This window comes from Xenia sp. Carnegie-2017, unplaced genomic scaffold (genome assembly GCF_021976095.1).
Source record: "Xenia sp. Carnegie-2017 unplaced genomic scaffold, XeniaSp_v1 HiC_scaffold_5, whole genome shotgun sequence".
Classification (NCBI taxonomy): Eukaryota; Metazoa; Cnidaria; class Anthozoa; order Malacalcyonacea; family Xeniidae; genus Xenia; species Xenia sp. Carnegie-2017.
In genome coordinates, this window is record NW_025813515.1 from 116,136 (window position 1) to 135,520 (window position 19,385).

The following is a 19,385-nucleotide window of genomic DNA, read 5'->3' on the forward strand; positions in this document are numbered from 1 at the left end:
ACCAATCAAACCAAGTTACAAATACAAACATATAAACTGCTTACCAAAAAAATCACTGCCATTCATCTAAAATAAGGCGTGTTTATCATGATGTGTTTAATTGTAATTTAATTCATGTTTATAAAAAGTGGTTTTCGCCTTTTACCAACGTTATTATTTAGGAAATGTAGCTTTTTTAAATGTTATCAATAAACCATTTATACTACAGATTTCAATAAGCACAATTTAGACGTTCATGACGTATAATTGTGCAATGATATTGTGTTATTCAAGGGGTAAGAGTACCACTAGTATAAAAATAAAACTGACATATCAAGCTGTAGATTTTTACTAATCGCTCTCAAAGTACCTTAAAAATGATACAATGCAATATAATTTACACTTCTCATTTCTATTGATGAATTCGATCCAACTTAAATTCAAACTTATAAAGAAAAACAATAAAAATCATAAGACCGTATCTTTGCATTTACATAACAATTAACTTTTAATGTTTTAAATTCAGTTGCACAAAATAATTTGCCACGTATCAACTCAACGGACGAAGCCATTTGACGCTTAACTTATCAGAATGTTAAGAAATCTGAAAGATCGAATGTTCAAAGCCTCAATCGTCGACCAGTAAAAGGTTTGTAAGACAAAAGACAAAGAATTATCGTGTGTGTTAACGATGTATAAATGAGATCTTACATAAAAGTTGTTTGTCAAATATAATTAATACACTTTAAATGAATATTAGTCTCGACCTAGTACTACCCATATTACATCATAGATCCCCGTAGCAACTTGTGATCCTGTAGTTGTACAGCAATTAAACAAAGTTACAAATACAAACAATTTGCTTACCAAAAAATCACTGTCATCTGAAGGAAGGCGTGTTTATCATAATGTGCTTGCTTGTTAAGGAATTTAAATTGCTAGTTAGCATGCAATTATATTTATCTTTGGGTCCGGACGGTATATTTATAAAATATGTGTTATTTCATTATACTTGTTATGATATGAAATGACATTTATGAATCAGGAAGAAAATTTAGTTTGAAATTGCAAATGGACTCATGCATGCCATCATTGAATATTTTAAATATTTAGTCGTTTTGTGACGTTGCAATTATCTTTCGTCAAGCTGTTAACGCTAAGGTGATACATGAAAATTCATAGCATTAAATAAAAAAAACTGAAAATCTTTGATTTCTGATTTGAAAAAACAGACCTTTTGGACCAAATTGTGGTGTACAGCAGAAATTATTATATAATTATGCCACGTTTGAAGCTCTTCTCGTTAAAATTAGAACGATTAACTAATTATAAACTAATTATTGAATTCAATTACAGCAATAACATTTTTGTATTCTGAGTGTGGAATCGTTTTGACTTGTGATTTTGATAAACTTAACTTTTGCCACCTTACGAATCAATTCAGATTACCAGAAACAGCTTGTACTTAAATATACCTAAAAGATACAAGCAAACATTGAACTTGATGCTAACAAATCATTAGAATTTGTACAAGACTACAACAAAAATTCTCTATCAACTTCCCTTCATTTGATTTATCAGAATATAATAAAATGTCACTTTATCCAACTGTGAGATTTACTTTTCCCAACATTTAAGCCAACGAACGCCTGGTTTGTCTTATTCAACTTAAACAAGCAAATGAAACAAAAGTTCCACAGTCTGATATTGTAAATTTTCATGTATAAGATGAACTCTTAAATGTGGAGCTAAGGTTTTTTTTAACAAACTCCCAAAATACCAAGGAAACGGTAATAAAATTCAAACATGTTAATAAAAACAATAAAAATCATAAGGCCGTATCTTTGCTTTACATAACAATAAGCTTTTAATGCTTTAAATTCAGTTGCACAAAATAATTTGCCACGTATCAACTCAAAGGACGCAACCATTTGACGATTATCTTTTCAGAACGTTAAGTGATTTGAAAGATCGAATGTTCAAAGTTTGGAGCCATCAACTTGTAAAAGGTTTGTAAGACTTAAGATAAAGAATTATCGTGTGTGTTAAAGATCTGTAAATGAGATCTTAAATAAAAATTTCTCGTCATATTTAATTGATAAACTTTTGATAAATATTGGTCACACCCAAGTACTATAAAATATACATCATAGATACCCGTAGCACTTGTGATCCTGTAGTTGTACACCAATCAAACCAAGTTACAAATACAAACATATTAACTGCTTATCAAAAAAATTACTGCCATTCATCTAAAATAAGGCGTGTTTATCATGATGCGTTTGATTGTAATTTAATTTATGTTTATATAAAGTGGTTTTCGCCTTTTAGCAACGTTATTATTTGGGAAAATGTAGCTTTTTTAAATGTTTATCAATAAACCATTTATACTACAGATTTCAATAAGCACAATTTAGACGTTCATGACGTATAATTGTGAAATGATAGTGTGTTATTCAAGAAGCAAGAATACCACTAGTATAAAAATAAAACTGACATGTCGAGCTGTAGTTTTTTACCAATCGCTCACAAAGTACCTTAAAAATGCTATTTCTATTGATGAATTCGGTCCAAATTAAATTCAAACTTATAAAGAAAAACAATAAAGATCATAAGGCCGTATCTTTGCTTTTACATAACAATTATCTTTCAATGTTTTAAATTCAGTTGCACAAAATAATTTGCCACGTATCAACTCAACGGACGAAGCCATTTGACGCTTAACTTATCAGAACGCTAAGAAATCTGAAAGATCGAATGTTCAAAGCCTCAATCGTCGACCAGTAAAAGGTTTGTAAGACAAAAGACAAAGAATTATCGTGTGTGTTAACGATGTATAAATGAGATCTTACATAAAAGTTGTTTGTCAAATATAATTAATACACTTTAAATGAATATTAGTCTCAACCTAGTACTACTCATATTACATCATAGATCCCCGTAGCAACTTGTGATCCTGTAGTTGTACAGCAATTAAACAAAGTTACAAATACAAACAATTTGCTTACCAAAAAATCAGTGTAGTCTAAAGGAAGGCATGTTTATCATAATGTGCTTGCTTGTTAAGGAATTTAAATTGCTAGTTAGCATGCAATTATATTTATCTTTGGGTCCGGACGGTATATTTATAAAATATGTGTTATTTCATTATACTTGTTATGATATGAAATGACATTTATGAATCAGGAAGAAAATTTAGTTTGAAATTGCAAATGGACTCATGCATGCCATCATTGAATATTTTAAATATTTAGTCGTTTTGTAACGTTGCAATTATCTTTCATCGAGCTGTTAACGCTAAGGTGATACATGAAAATTCATAGCATTAAATAAAAAAAACTGAAAATCTTTGATTTCTGATTTGTAAAAACAGAGCTTTTGGACCACATGGTGGTGTACAGCAGAAATTCTAATTTAATTCTGCTCCGTTTGAGGCTCTTTTGGTTAAAATTAGACCGATTAACTAATGATAAACTAATTGTTCAATTCAATTACAGAAATGAGCATTTTTGTATTCTGGGTGTGGAATCGTGTTGACTTGTGATTTTGATAAACTTAACTTTTGCTACCTTACGAGTCAATTCAGATTACCAGAAACAACTTGTAGTTAAATATACCTAAAAGATACAACCAAACAATGAACTTGATGCCAACAAATCTTTATAATTTCTACAAGACTACAACAACAATTCTCTATCACCTTCCCTTCATTTGATTTGTCAGAATATAATGAAATGTCACCTTATCCAACTGTAAGATTTACTTTTCCTAACATTAGAGCAAACAAACGCATATTTTTTCTACTTCAACTTAAGCAAGCAAAAGTTCCACAATCTGATATTGTGAATTTTTATACCACCTCATCTGTATAAGACCAATTTTTAAGTATGAAGCTGAAGTTTTTACCATATAGTCCCAATTATCTTGAAAACCGTAAAATTTAGTAAAATTTATACTTCTCATTTCTATTAACAATTTGATCCAAATTATATTCAATTTTATGAACATAAACAATAAAAATCATAAACCCATATCTTTGCTTTACATAATCTATTCTTAAGATGGCTTAAATTCCGTGGCAAAAATAATTTTCCACGTATCAATTCAAAGGAAGAATATATAGCACTTAACTTGTTAAAACGTTAAATCTGTCTAAAAGCTCAACTGTTCAAGGCTTCATGCTTTCAAAAAAAAAAAAGAATTTTAATGCTTGATTACGACGTATAAATGTGACCAATGGAAACTTGTAAATTCTGTAATTGTAGATAAATCAAACGAAGTTACAATTCCAAACAAGAACAACATGCTTACCATAAGTAAATCATTGTCATCTTAACCAAGGTAAGGCTTTTTTTAAAGTATATTTAATTAGTTATGATTCACCAAAAAGTACATTTACTTTAAATCGCAAATCGACACATACATGTCATCATTCAATAGTTTAGGTATATAAGTCGTTTTAGAATTAGAAATATTAATCAACAAGTGTGTTTATCTTTGTCATAAACTGTAGTATCGCTTGTTCAATTTAGTAAGTCCTCATTTTAAATGAAGCTAAAGAATTTTGCTTATCTTTGTGACGTTGCAATTGTCTTCCGTCGATGCTAAGTTGTTGACTCTAAAGTTGATTTGTGCAAATTCATCGTATTAAAAAATAACAAGTTAGGCAATCTGGAAATTACGAAAAAGCTATAGAGTTTCACAAAAAAGATATGGAAATTCAAGTACAATCGTCAGAATCAAATTATGTTGATGATGCTCAGTCTTTGAACAATCTTGGTAATTTGTTTTATGAAAGTGGAAACTACGACAAAGCTATAGAGTTTTACGAAAAAGCTCTAGAAATTCAAAAACAATCGTTAGGTCCAAATCATGTTGATGTTGCTGATTCTTTAAACAGTCTTGGTTTGGTGTTATATAAAACTGGAAAATACGTCAAAGCTATAGATGTTCAAGAAAAAGCTCTGGAAATTAGAAAACAATCGTTAGGTCCAAATCATATTTGTGTTGCTGGGTGTTTAAACAATCTTGGTATGGTGTTTGATGAAACTGGAAATTACGACAAAGCTATAGAGGCTCACGAGAAAGCTCTAGAAATTCGAAAACAATCGTTAGGTCCAAATCATGTTTATGTTGCTCATTCTTTAAACAATCTTGGTGCGTTGTTTAAAAAAACTGGAAACTACGACAAAGCTAAAGAGGTTCACGGAAAAGCTCTAGAAATTCTAAAACAATCGTTAGGTCCAAATCATGTTTATGTCGCTTTGTGTTTAAACAATCTTGGTGATGTGTTTTATGAAACTGGAAACTACGACAAAGCTATAGAGTTTTACAAAAAAGCTCTAGAAATTCAAAAACAATCGTTAGGTCCAAATCATGTTCTTGTCGCTTCGTCTTTAAACAATCTTGGTTTGGTGTTTTATAAAACTGCAAACTACGACAAAGCTAAAGAGGTTCACGGAAAAGCTCTAGAAATTCGAGAACAATCGTTAGGTCCAAATCATGTTGATGTCGCTCAGTCTTTAAACAATCTTGGTAATGTGTTTTATGAAATTGGAAACTACGACAAAGCTATAGAGGTTCACGGAAAAGCTCTAGAAATTCGAGAACAATCGTTAGGTCCAAATCATGTTGATGTCGCTGCGTCTTTAAACAATCTTGGTATTGTGTTTGAAAAAACTGGAAGCTACGACAAAGCTATAGAAGTTCACGAAAAAGCTCTTGAAATTCGAAAACAATCGTTAGGTCCAAATCATGTTGATGTCGCTATGTCTTTAAACAATCTTGGTTTGGTGTTTGAAAAAACTAGAAACTACGACAAAGCTATAGAGTTTTACGAAAAAGCTCTTGAAATTCGAAAACAATCGTTAGGTCCAAATCATGTTGATGTCGCTATGTCTTTAAACAATCTTGGTTTGGTGTTTGAAAAAACTAGAAACTACGACAAAGCTATAGAGTTTTACGAAAAAGCTCTGGAAATTCGAAAACAATCGTTAGGTCCAAATCATGTTGATGTCGCTGCGTCTTTAAACAGTCTTGGTATTCTGTTTTATAAAATTGGAAACTACGACAAAGCTAAAGAGATTCACGAAAAAGCTCTTGAAATTCGAAAACAATCGCTAGGTCCAAATCATGTTGATGTTGCTGATTCTTTAAGCAATCTTGGTTTGGTGTTTGAAAAAACTGGAAACTACGACAAAGCTTTAGAGTTTTGCGAAAAAGCTCTGGAAATTCGAAAACAATCGTTAGGTCCAAATCATGTTGATGTCGCATCGTCTTTGAACAATCTTGGTGTGTTGTTTGATATAACTGGGCAACACGACAAAGAGAAAAATTATAATGAAGAAGCTCTAGGAGTTCGAGATTTGAAGTTGCTAGGTGAGGACCAAACTATTGTTACTGTGTCTTTGAGCAAGTTTGGTGCAATGTACGAAGAAAGTTAAAATACTGATAAAACGAAAAAATTCTGAAAATTCTATAAAAGCTCAAAGTAAATTTCTAGGTCCAAGTCATGCTCATATTTTGTCGTCTTCAAAATATTTTGGTAAGTTTGCTTAGGTATTACACAATATAATGTGGGTTGCTCAATTGCGATGAGGAACTAAGGACGTAAATATATTTTTTCCTGTAAGCAAGGCTTTGGCAAAATATTTTTCCATCACAAAATTATTTGGATTTATTTTTTAGCATTTTGTTCGCGCAAATGTGAAAATTTTCCACCAACTAAAATATTACAAAAATTTTTCATTTTCAATTTTTCATATTAACATTTTCTTGAAATATATTTACTCATACCCTATATTACTCGCCTTTTTAAAGCCGTCTTTCTCAAAATCAAATTCATATACCTTCATGGTCACGTTTTTCATTGTGCTTACATGTTAGCAATAAAAGATAAAATAATTCCAGACTTTTCTTGTAGCTAAATCCATCAGTAACTAAACAACAAGGCTAAAAAATATGTTTGCTTACAATTTTCGTTGTTGACCAGTTTGCATAAAATTACATAAAGTTGTAGCTTCCTCCTCCTCTAAACGGACAGTCAGCATCAATGAACTCTATAAAGTTTTTCTTTATAAGATACCTTCCCAACGGAGACTAGCGAGAACTAATTGCTAACATTTATCTATGTCTGAATTGATTAATTTAATTTAAAACACCAGAATTGTCAATAATGAGATGCAATAATGAAAATTCAACGTTCTTCAACCAACATTAGGAAAAGAAGGATTGATTTGCTAAAAGTTCAGACCATTTCACGAAGAAAGTAGTGCTAAAATTCGCCTTAATTGGAACCATAAAACACATATTATGCAGAAAGTATTTGTACCTGTACGTACTTTAAGTTACGTTTAAACACACTCAAAACCCAACATTCGCTCAGCTTTTGTTGACTCAACATGTTGAGAGCTTTTACACACCCTGTTCAGTGGTTTTGAGAGGTGTTGAGCGTTTTAAAGTGAAGTTAGAACTTGTTTAAACTTTTGACTCAACAGTGCTCAACATTTTCTCTGTTCAGCGCTCACCGATGCAAGCCTAATCATTGCTTCACTTAACAATGTTGAACTAAGGCATGTGCACTGCGCAGCGTATGTTATTGTAAAAATGGCACTATTTCTATGCATTGTGGAATATTTCATGTCATAGCTCAACATGTTGAGAGCGTTTACACATATCGCTCAACATCTCTCAAGACCATGTTGAGCGCATGTTAAGTGAATGTATTAAGTGCATTTGTACGTAGCTTAAAGCAGCCATACAGACAATATATCAAATTATGTAGGATCATTTGACCTGAAACGAAGCTTTTTTTTTCTCGTCCTTGATGTTTTGTAAGGACCAAATTTTTTACTCGTAGCTATAGTTTTTGTTAGCAGAAATGATATTGTTTGAAATTGTATCGTCTAGATAATAAAACCCACTTTCCGAATGTTCTTTTTCGACTTACATTCATATCATGGTTTTTTGGGTTTTTTTTCAATTTACAATACATTTAGTGTTTGCTTCATGAAGATTGTTTAGCTCCTTTTTATGTGAAATAACGCCTGATGAAAACTGGTGCATTTTTCAAAATAAGGGGCGCTCACAAGGGGAGCACTATTAACAAACTGCCCCCTCAATATTCCCATACTAAGTTATTTATATACATGACTGGAAATGTCAGTCATCCAAAACAGTGCGTAATATATGTATATGAAAATTTTGAGCTAATGGGCAAAACGAAATGAAATATATAGTTTTAAAAAGCTACTATCCAAAACTTTCCAATTTATTTGTGTTATTTCTTTTCGAGCGCTAGCTGTAAACTCATTTTTTTACTTGTTGTCAAAATAGAAATACACAGCTTGTGTGGATAATGCTTTTTAAAATATTATTCGTAGAAATCACAAGTGGTGACGATGCTAATTCTAAAGATGTCGGAAATTCTCCTGGTGTTGAAAATACAAAACAAGGTATGCCTTTTTATTCTATTTTGTTTTATATATATTGCATAACCTAAGAATATTTGTTTTGTGATTTACTTCGGAATTCAAGCCAATTGATTGGCATTTATGAGTTTTTATGAAGATTTATTTTATTTAAAATATGATATATACAGTCCAAACGTTCGTTTAATACGTATAATCAATACGGTAAGGAACGAGCAGGCGAGGTTAATAAAAGGTTTATTTTATGGCTTTATTTGAACTGAAAGTTTTTTTTTCTTTTCTCGTCTTTGCTGCTTTGCATGGACTGGCTTTCACTCCTGTAGTTTTTGCCAGCTGAAAATATATAGCTTGAAATCGTGTCGTCTACATAAAAGAAAACCCAGTGTTCTTTTTTTGACCTACATTCGTATCATGGTTTTTTGTTTTGTTTTTTTTTTCGTTTTAAAAAACGTTTGGTGTTTCCTTCATGAAGTTTGTTTAGATACATTTATTTGTAAAATTACGCCTGATGAAAGCTGGTCCATTACATGAAAATAATAGGCACTTAAAAGGGGGTAAACCACCTCTCAATATTTCCATAGACTTGAAAAATATCAGTTATATAAAACTGTGTGTAATATATGTATATGAAATTTTGAAGGTGCAAGATTTTGCTCTCCCAATTAAATCCGTTCGGCGCGCTACTATACTTTAATGAGCAAAACGAGATAAAAGATATAGTTTTTAAAAGCTACTAACCGAAACTTTTCAGTTTACTTGTGTTATTTCTTTTTGAGTGCTTGCTGTAATTTTTTTTTATTTAATGACGGAATAGAAATACACATGCAGATTGTGTGGATAAAATTTTTAAATATATTTTTCTTAGAAACCACAACTGGTGATGATTTTATTGCCGAAGATGTTGTAATTTCTCCTGGTGTTGAAAAGACAAAACAAGGTATGTCTTTGAATTCTATTTTATTTTATATATATTGCAAAACCTAATCATATTTTTTTCTTATTGTATGACAAATCAAGTCATTTGATTGGTATATATGTGTTTTTATGAAGCTTTATTTTTAATAATCTGGGGCTGGTTTTTCAAAAGCTGGTTAACGCTGACCCAGGGTTAAACATGCCTAACCCAAGGTTAATTTTTAACTCTGGAATAGTTTGAATTTCTCGAAACTAGGTTATCTTAAACCTTCGGTTAAAACAAGGGTTAACTTTAACCCTCTTCGCTAGGTGGGTTAAATTACTTAACCCTAGGTTAGCATATTATTTTCCTAATTAAAACAACTGATGACAGAATTTGCTCTTCATTTCCCATGTAAATTATCCCATTTGCAAAAGACGATATTGTCTATGTAGACAAAATACTAAAGGTTTTTACGACAGTGAGCTAAAGGCAAGAAATAAAATTTGGCAGAAACGAAATAAATTGTATAACAAATCTAATTCTTCAAGCTTTATTTAGATAAGCAGCAAAGCTGTGCAATTTATCTACAACAAGTCGTAATTGCTTTGAGGTTCTTTGCTTTGGACAGTTTCGTAGAAGATGTATAAGATGTACAAGATAATCGAATTGTTGATAAATCTGCAATGGTGCTAACATTACAACTGCATTGAATAGACCTAGGAATCACTTTAAAACTGGCCACCTTCAATGGTTGAAAACTACGTAATCGATAAAATCAAAATAACTTTTTTGCAAGCTGGCTTTGCTATTGATTGTGTTGATTGAACTCACATAGTTAATTGACCTTGTTTGGATTTGCCTGCTTTTTAACCCAAGTTTAGATAACCCAGCGCTTCATCCTGCTTTGAACAACGCAATTTTAACCCAGGGTTAGCCAACTTTAGGTTAACGAACTGAACGTAGTTTAGGTGTTAACTCTAGGTTAAGTTTATTGGCTTTTGAACAACCGGCCCAAGTTGTATACATGTTGAATTTTCGGACTCCAAATGATCGTTTATTACGTATGTTCAATACTGTATCAAAGACTTAAATTTTGCTTTTGCTAACGACAAATAATTTAAATGTACTTTGTACCAGACGGCAATGCTCAGCACAACTTAACAAGTCCTTGTTTATCTCAATAAATACTGCGTAGCAGCAAAGTGACGTAAATCTTTTTTATAAAGTGCTCAAATTGACTACATTACAAATGTCAGTCATCTAAAACAGTGCGTAATATATGTATATGAAATTTTGGAGCTAATGGGCAAAACGAAATGAAATATATAGTTTTAAAAAGCTACTATCCAAAACTTTCCAATTTATTTGTGTTATTTCTTTTCGAGCGCTAGCTGTAAATTCATTTTTTTACTTGTTGTCAAAATAGAAATACTCAGCTTGTGTGGATAACGCTTTTTAAAATATTATTCGTAGAAATCACAAGTGGTGACAATGCTAATTCTAAAGATGTCGGAAATTCTCCTGGTGTTGAAAATACAAAACAAGGTATGCCTTTTTATTCTATTTTGTTTTATATATATTGCATAACCTAAGAATATTTGTTTTGTGATTTACTTCGGAATTCAAGCCATTTGATTGGCATTTATGAGTTTTTATGAAGATTTATTTTATTTAGAATATGATATATACAGTCCAAACGTTCGTTTAATACGTATAATCAATACGGTATCAAGGATATAAATTTTGCTTTTGCTAACGACGTTCAAATAATTTAAATATTAATGTCCACTAGACGGCAGTGCTCAGCTTAACTTGAGAAGTTTTTGTTCACCTCAATAAATCCTGCGTATAACTTTTTCCCTATAGTTACTTAGGTACCTTCTCAACAGGGATTAACGTCAACGGTTATGTAACATTTATCAATGTCTGAAATCATTAATAAGCTCTTAATAACCGAGTGTGTGATTGAAGTTTTTCGTGCAGACTGAGCCCCTTAAGGCAAGGTTTGTACTAAAAAACAGAGGTCCGAGATTTCTCAGTAAAGAACGAGCAGGCGAGGTTAATAAAAGGTTTATTATATGGCTTTATTTGAACTGAAAGTTTTTTTCTTTTCTCGTCTTTGCTGCTTTGCATGGACTGGCTTTTACTCCTGTAGTTTTTGCCAGCTGAAAATATATAGCATGAAATCATGTCGTCTACATAAAAGAAAACCCAGTGTTCTTTTTTTGACCTACGTTCGTACCATGGTTTTTGTTTTGTTTTTTTTTCGTTTTAAAAAACGTTTGGTGTTTCCTTCATGAAGTTTGTTTAGATACATTTATTTGTAATATTACGCCTGATGAAAGCTGGTCCATTACATGAAAATAATGGGCACTTACAAGGGGGGAAACCACCTCTCAATTTTTCCGTAGACTTGAAAAATATCAGTTACATAAAACTGTGTGTAATATATGTATATGAAATTTTGAAGGTGCAAGATTTTGCTCTCCCAATTTATTTCGTTCGGCGCGCTACTATACTATAATGAGCAAAGTGAGATAAAAGATAAAAGATAAAAGTTTTTAAAAGCTACTAACGGAAACTTTTCAATTTACTTGTCTTATTTCGTTTTGAGTGCTTGCTGTAATTTTTTTATTAAATGGCAGAATAGAAATACACATGCAGATTGTGTGGATAAAATTTTTTAATATATTTTTCTTAGAAACCACAACTGGTGATGATTTTATTGCCGAAGATGTTGTAATTTCTCATGGTGTTGAAAAGACAAAACAAGGTACGTCTTTCAATTCTATTTTATTTTATATGTATTGCATAATCTAATCATATTTGTTTCGTATTGTATGACAAATCAAGTCATTTGATTGGTATATATGTGTTTTTATGAAGATTTATTTTTAATAATCTGGGGCTGGTTTTTCAAAAGCTTGTTAAAGTAAACCCAGGGTTAAACATGCCTAAACCAGGGTTAATTTTTAACTCTGGAATAGTTTGCATTTCTCGAAACTAGGTTATCTTAAACCTTCGGTTAAAACAAGGGTTAACTTTAGCCCTCTTCGCTTGGTGGGTTAAATTACTTAACCCTAGGTTAGCATATTATTTTCCTAATTAAAACAACTGATGACAGAATTTACTCTTCATTTCCCATGTAAATTATCCTCGTTGCAAAAGATGATATTGTCTATGTAGACAAAATACTAAAGGTTTTTACGACAGTGAGCTAAAGGCAAGAAATAAAATTCGGCAGAAACGAAATAAATTGTATAACAAATCTAATTCTTCAAGCTTTATTTAGATAAGCAGCAAAGCTGTGCAATTTATCTACAACAAGTCGTAATTGCTTTGAGGTTCTTTGCTTCGGACAGTTTCGTAGAAGATGTATAAGATGTACAAGATAATCGAATTGTTGATAAATCTGCAATGGTGCTAACATTACAACTGCATTGAATAGACCTAGGAATCACTTTAAAACTGGCCACCTTCAATGGTTGAAAACTACGTAATCGATAAAATCAAAATAACTTTTTTGCAAGCTGGCTTTGCTGTGGATTGTGTTGAATGAACTCACATAGTTAATTGACCTTATTTGGATTTGCCTGCTTTTTAACCAAATGTTAGTTATTCCAGCGCTTCATCCTGCTTTGAACAACGCAATTTTAACCCAGGGTTAGCCAACTTTAGGTTAACGAATTGAACCTAGTTTAGTTGCTAACTGTAGGTTAAGTTTATTGGCTTTTGAACAACCGGCCCAAGTTGTATACATGTTGAATTTTCAGACTCCAAATGATCGTTTATTACGTATATTCAATACTTTATCAAAGACTTAAATTTTGCTTTTGCTAACGACAAATAATTTAAATGTACTTTGTACCAGACGGCAATGCTCAGCACAACTTAACAAGTCCTTGTTTATCTCAATAAATACTGCGTAGCAGCAAAGTGACGTAAATCTTTTATAAACTGCTCAAATTGACTACATTTCATCAATTGCATTGAAGAAAAAGTATTATGATAAATAGACTAAAACGTCTTAAAATAAATCTTGATATAATGCACACCATAGAGATCGGACTCTGCATTTTAGAATTGTTCAGGTTAGACAATCTGTTTTAAAGTGCTTTAATCTGTTTTAACCATGGCAGTAAAATTTTGTCACTTAGCAATTTGTACTTGAAGCACATTATCAGTCAGTTAAAATTAAAATGAGACATGAGGTGATAAGGACATCATGCAATCTATTTGTTTTTAAGTAACTTTTATTTGTATTCTGCTTGTTTAATCATAAAAAGTTCTCAACAAACTATCCTTTGGATATACTGTCATACTTCACGTTTGCACCACCATGCATACATTACCTAGCTAATGACATTGAAAACTATGCAAAGAACGGCCACCATCAAATCGACTTGCTCAATATACTTCAATAAATAAGAATTCCTGTTCATTGTAAGTAAAATACCTCAAAATCATATGGAAAATAAGCCAATTTGACGATGTGAATTCTCAAAGTACCACAATAAAAAGAAGGCTATATAGAATTTTCCTTATGACAAATGCAGCATTAAATTGCACATTTATTGAACAAACTTCTAAATTCTAAATTTACAGAAAATTACAAGTTTTTTTGAGATCTCTCCTTGCTAAGTATACTGGAGATTACATCTTCAGTGTAACATCATTCAAATGTTCACAAAGGTAATTTTCTAGCTTAGAATGGCATTTTGAAGGTTGCCTAGAGAGTAAAAGTTGCTGTATTAGTTTTTTCTACTAGAAAATTTCCCAAAATAGATAAGCAAAAAGCGTTACTAATCGCAAAACATAAAAACAACGACTTTATTCATTAATTTCAATAAATATCTCCAATGATCTCAAAATAGATAAATGTAATTATTTGGACTATATTAGAAGAGGAAGCGAGTCCAAAGATCCCATTTATGATCTAAAGTGCGTCTTAATTCGTGATTGGTTAACTGAGTTCATAACCTCAATTAAAAAGTGCACGTGAATCAGTTCAAGGCACTTAAGACGTAAGTCAAAAGATTGAGCAAGAATAACCCTGCTGAAATATCGCTTACGAAACTCAACGGCTGTATCATGTTTTTCAGATATTATAGCACAGACCACTGTATACAGGGCCGAAATTATAAGTTTTAGTAGGGTAGGGGAGTGGGTGTTTAATAACGCTGCTGATGAAATATTGCTTACAAAACTCATTGGCTGTGCAATGTTTGCTCCGATAATGTAGCACGGACCACTGTATAGAGGACCGAAACTATAACTTTTAGCGGGGTGGGGGAGAAAGTGCTTAATAACGCTGCTGCTGAAATATTGCTTACAAAATTCAATGACTGTATCATGTTTTTTTAGATATTGTATCAGTGACCACTATATAGAGGACCGTAAATATAACGTTTTGTGGGGTGAGGAAAGGGATGTTTAATAACGCTGCTGATTAAATATCAATTACAGAAATCAACGGCTGTATCATGTTTTCTCAAATATTGTAGCGTGGACTTCTATATGGAGAACGAAAACTATATATCTTAGAGGGGTGGGGGAGGGGGTATTTACTAAGGCTGCTGATGAAATGTCACTTACAGAACTCAATGACCATATCATGTTTTCTCAGGTATTGTATCACGGACTACTGTATAAAGGACGAAAACTATAACTTTTAGTGGGGTGGGTGAGGGGGTGTTTCCTAAGGCTGCTCCTGAAAATAGTTTATGCGTATCTCTTATCTCTCACAAGATATTGAAGCTTTTATTATGTTCGATTCATATAACTAGTGACGTCACATTGCATAATGAGAACTAGTATTATTCGGTACATTTGCTAATACTTTACTTCCACTTTGCAGAGTTTCTTTCTTTGTGATGTGTTAATGATATAAAATACTGCCTACTATTATCAACGTAAAGTTGTCAGAAAAATGAAGTGTATTTAAAACATGACAGCGACTCATTTTGCATGCAATATGATGTCACAAGTTAGATAAATTGCTAATAGCAAGGACTTCACTTCAGTATTTTTTGAATGAAAGTATCATAAATAAAAGATTTTAGAAAGCATTCATTTCAAAAGTTCTGGTCAATGTAAATATAATTTAACTAGCAAAGTTTTCGTTTCATTGGCACTTTAATGGTGTTCAAACAAGGTTTGAGAGAATAATTGTTTAGTTTTAGTTGCTCATCGAACTTCAATGTTTATATTTGGCATGAAACATTTGATAGTCTATCTAAATAATGAGTGTCGAGAATGAAATGAAAAATTAAATGAAGCTATTTTGTTATTTTCTACTATAAAAATTTTTGGACTCTAAAAAATATGCTCTATAAATTTAAATTTAATATTTTCGAAAAACGTAAGATTATTTCTTAAAAATAATATATGAAATTACTGCAGAAAGAAGTTTTTGTGATTAATTGTATGGTATAAGCTAACCTCAAATGTTGCCAGATTTGATTGTACAATTAAAGAACTTATGATTTGTCTAATGGTTGCTGATAAGTTTTTTCAAAAATGAGCCGGAGCTAATATCCTTTCCTGATTGGGAAAGTTTAACCTATTTTGACGTATTAATTTCGTTTCTTTCACCATTGAATGTAATATTTTATCTAATTTTTTTAGACTTGATTTTGCAAGAGTGGAAATACATTGATGAATCAACGAAACATCGAGAATTGTTTTTAAAATTGATTGAATATGGACGCAATTCCAGTGTTAATGTCAAAGTGGTGGGCAATGTGCGAGTAATTTTCTCAGAAGAGTTTCGCATTGGCAAAGGAAGTGATGCAACCCGTGTTTTTCTTGGACTGGGTAAGGATGGTTACGGTAAAGCAGTGAAACGAATACATCGAGATAGCTACATCCAGCTTGCGCTGCACGAAAAAGAAATTTTGAATAAATTCAACGCAAGAAAGTCAAAATATGTTGTGAATTATACTTTCCTAGAGGAAGAGACTGGAACTGAATATGTATATTTGATATTAGACTTATGTGAAGAATCATTGGAGAATTTCATAGAATCTTCTACTTTACATGATCTTCAAAAAGCTCTTCCCGAAATTCTTAGACAAATTTTGCAAGGATTAGCAGATCTTCATAGCGGCCCAAATCCTATTCTTCATCGTGATTTAAAGCCCTCCAATGTTCTCCGAGACTCACAAGACAACTTTCTCATAGCTGATTTTGGCATTAGTCGAATGTTGAATAATGATTGTACGACACATGAAAGCAAGCCTAACATGGGAACTGAGTATTGGATTGCTCCTGAATCATATTGTGAAGATAAAGATACTGTCGATAAAGGACGGTACAAGAAAGAGTCTGACGTATATGTAAGTGTAGGAATATGACCATTTGCACAACATGCATTTATAAAGTCAATTTGTAACATTACATTGTCAATCTTTTTAGAATGCAGGAATGGTAACTTATTATATTGCAACAAAAGGAAAACACCCGTTTGGAACTAAACCGTATAGACTGATGAACATGTTGAATGGAAACCTTGTTGGCTTGGACGAAATCAAGGATGAAGCACTGAAAGACCTTTTGTTGTGGATGTTAAACCGAGAACCCGAAGACAGGCCATCGGCTAACGAGGCGTTAACACATCCATTTCTTATGTCGGATGAGGAGAAATTTGACTTATTATGTAAAGTTGGAAATCTTCAGCAGATTAAGACAAATGATCCCCTGTGTAGTGTCGTTCAACAATTGAATAGTGAATCCTCAGATTGGAAAAGTAAAATAGACAGTGATGTTTATGATTATTTTAGAACGGACGTGGTTACTGGAAATATTTTTACATATGACTCTTCATGGACAGAATGTTTACGACTTATTCGAAACATTAACCAACATTGGAACGATCGACCACGGCCAAAACCTCAACCAGAACCATTTTATAAGATTGGCAATCACAAGGCGTATATTCTCAAAAAATTCCCTAATCTCCCTGTTCGAGTGCATGCTACTGTGAGGTCCAATGAAGAATTGAAAAACAATCCAGAACTCAAGAACTTTTTCAATTTCAGTGAAAGGAGACCACATCAAGAATAAACAGTTTTTAAACAGTAAAAACAGTTTGTGAAAAGGCAAGTGAACATGAAATATACCGTGTAAAATAACATTTACTCAGATTGGAAAAGACAAATAAATTTTTTACGGATATCACTATTTTGATTGTTGGCTTTCATTGACAGATCGATTGATTGCGACCAGCACTAAAACCATCCATTTTATAAAGTCGATGATCCTAAAGAGTTCTTTTTGAAATCCCAGTTCGGGTACGTGCGGCTGTCTGGTCAAATGGCGAATTGAAAAACATTCCAGAACTTAAAAACTTTTTCAGTTTTTAATGAAAGCGAACCACAATGAAAAGTTTACTGTCAGGAAAACAAATAAGAAATCAACGATACGGTTGTTAAAGGATTTATTTTATAGATGTAAAGTAGCAAAACACTTTTCACGACGTATTTGGATGATGTATAATCACATTTCTGCATCTAGCTTACATTATTGAATGATATAATATCTGATTATTTAAATTTTATTCTCAATTGCTTTTGTTGAAGACGCATGACATTTAAAAGTCAACTTTATAAAATACATAATAAAACTCTTATACGATAGTAAATGGTATTTCTGGAGTTTCAATATTACCAAGATCCCGTTTATTAAAGTATTAAAAGGCAGTGATAATGGTTAATGCCAACAGCACAATTAAATGGACTTTCCTTTGTCTTCAATAGGTCTTGCTCGCTAGATCCAGTCTTCTATGGTCTTCTTACAGATGCTATTTGCATCCTCTACGCTAAGGTACAATTTGTACCCATTAACGACAAGTAGAAGTTGTCTTCCTTTGGCCAAACTTCACTTGCATTTCTGATCTAAGCTACATATTGTCCTATCTATCCTTCTGCGAGGCAACGTCCGCGGCAAGCATGCGTAGCTTCTTAATGCCATATATTCACACAGAGGCTTCCGAAGATAAATCGAGTAGAACCGACACAAATGCATGTCAATAACAGGCTAATAACCGCTGATACAACTTCACGTTTACTAATTAAGACACAAATTTTACTAATGAGCACCGAACACAAATAATTTTTCGAATTAAACTGAAAACTTTCAAAACCTCTTAATGAAGGATATTCTTGAAATGCAGAGAAAAAAGTACTATGAAAATGTGTATTTAAAAGCATAATGCAAACCAACGGTTTTCGAGGAATCCGTTGCCATGCTTAAGCAAAGGACGATGAATCTTTCTTTCCTTTATTACCATGAAGTGAACGGATGCTGAGCACGTGAAATCATTCAGAACCAAAAAACAATTTTTGACGTTGATGGTACATCCATCGTATCAACTTTCTTGCTACCTGACAAACATCCCCGGTTTCGTCTCGACGACGGCAAGCACAGAAGCAAGATTGGCCATTTCTTACAACTGTGCATGTCGTCTACGGCATGAAAGTGGAAACATCGACAGATGGACTTTTGATCAAAAATTAGGACTTTTGGTTTTGTTTTGCATGCTGAAAAAATTCCATGTTTTTATTAGGAAAATTTTCTAATTAATTAATGTAGAAATTTGGCTGGTCGATGGTGGCGTGGTTTTAATCATCTGCAAAGCAAGAAAAACTATTGATAGTGACTTTGAGGATTTGCGGGATTTTTTGCTGTTGTAAATAGTTTAAGATAATTAGTCGTACCATGATATTATTGATGTATCGTCGTTTATAGTTCGCTTGTCTTTAGGATTGGCGGATTAACCAGTGAGAATCATATCTTAGTTAGATATAATACCAAGAATAGTAACGTTTTGAACTGCCATAGTCCAATAGTCCAATAACCTTGGTCATATTCCTATAGGACAGGGACTTGCTGGTGGACATAAAAGTTGAGCTGATGGAAGCATTGCTTAAGAGCAACATGTTTTATTTGCAATTTTAGTATGTGATATAGACAGATTGATGGACAAAAGATGTCTCGTGTTTTCTAACATCATTAAAGTATATACTGTCCCATCCTTGATCATTGTTGGGAGGACTTGATCGCCCATTCTTGTTAATTGT

At 32.4% G+C, this 19,385-nt stretch overlaps 2 protein-coding genes across 2 annotated transcripts in view; both read left to right on the forward strand.

Annotated features, from left to right (window-relative positions):
* LOC124456435 overlaps nucleotides 1-19,385 on the forward strand; it is a 63,291-nt gene that overhangs the window by 295 nt on the left and 43,611 nt on the right. The window contains exons 2-4 of the mRNA XM_047006881.1: nucleotides 506-628; nucleotides 1,930-1,988; nucleotides 2,647-2,769. The gene's annotated coding sequence lies outside the window, so the exon portion shown is untranslated. The remainder of the gene's footprint in view (nucleotides 1-505; nucleotides 629-1,929; nucleotides 1,989-2,646; nucleotides 2,770-19,385) is intronic.
* Nucleotides 6,162-17,487, forward strand: LOC124456434 (serine/threonine-protein kinase/endoribonuclease IRE1-like; the record flags this gene model as incomplete). Its single annotated transcript, XM_047006880.1, has 7 exons — nucleotides 6,162-6,357; nucleotides 8,361-8,432; nucleotides 9,274-9,345; nucleotides 10,780-10,851; nucleotides 12,008-12,079; nucleotides 15,934-16,643; nucleotides 16,723-17,487. Coding segments are annotated over 7 exons (1,842 nt in total), but the record flags the coding sequence as incomplete, so codon positions are not given.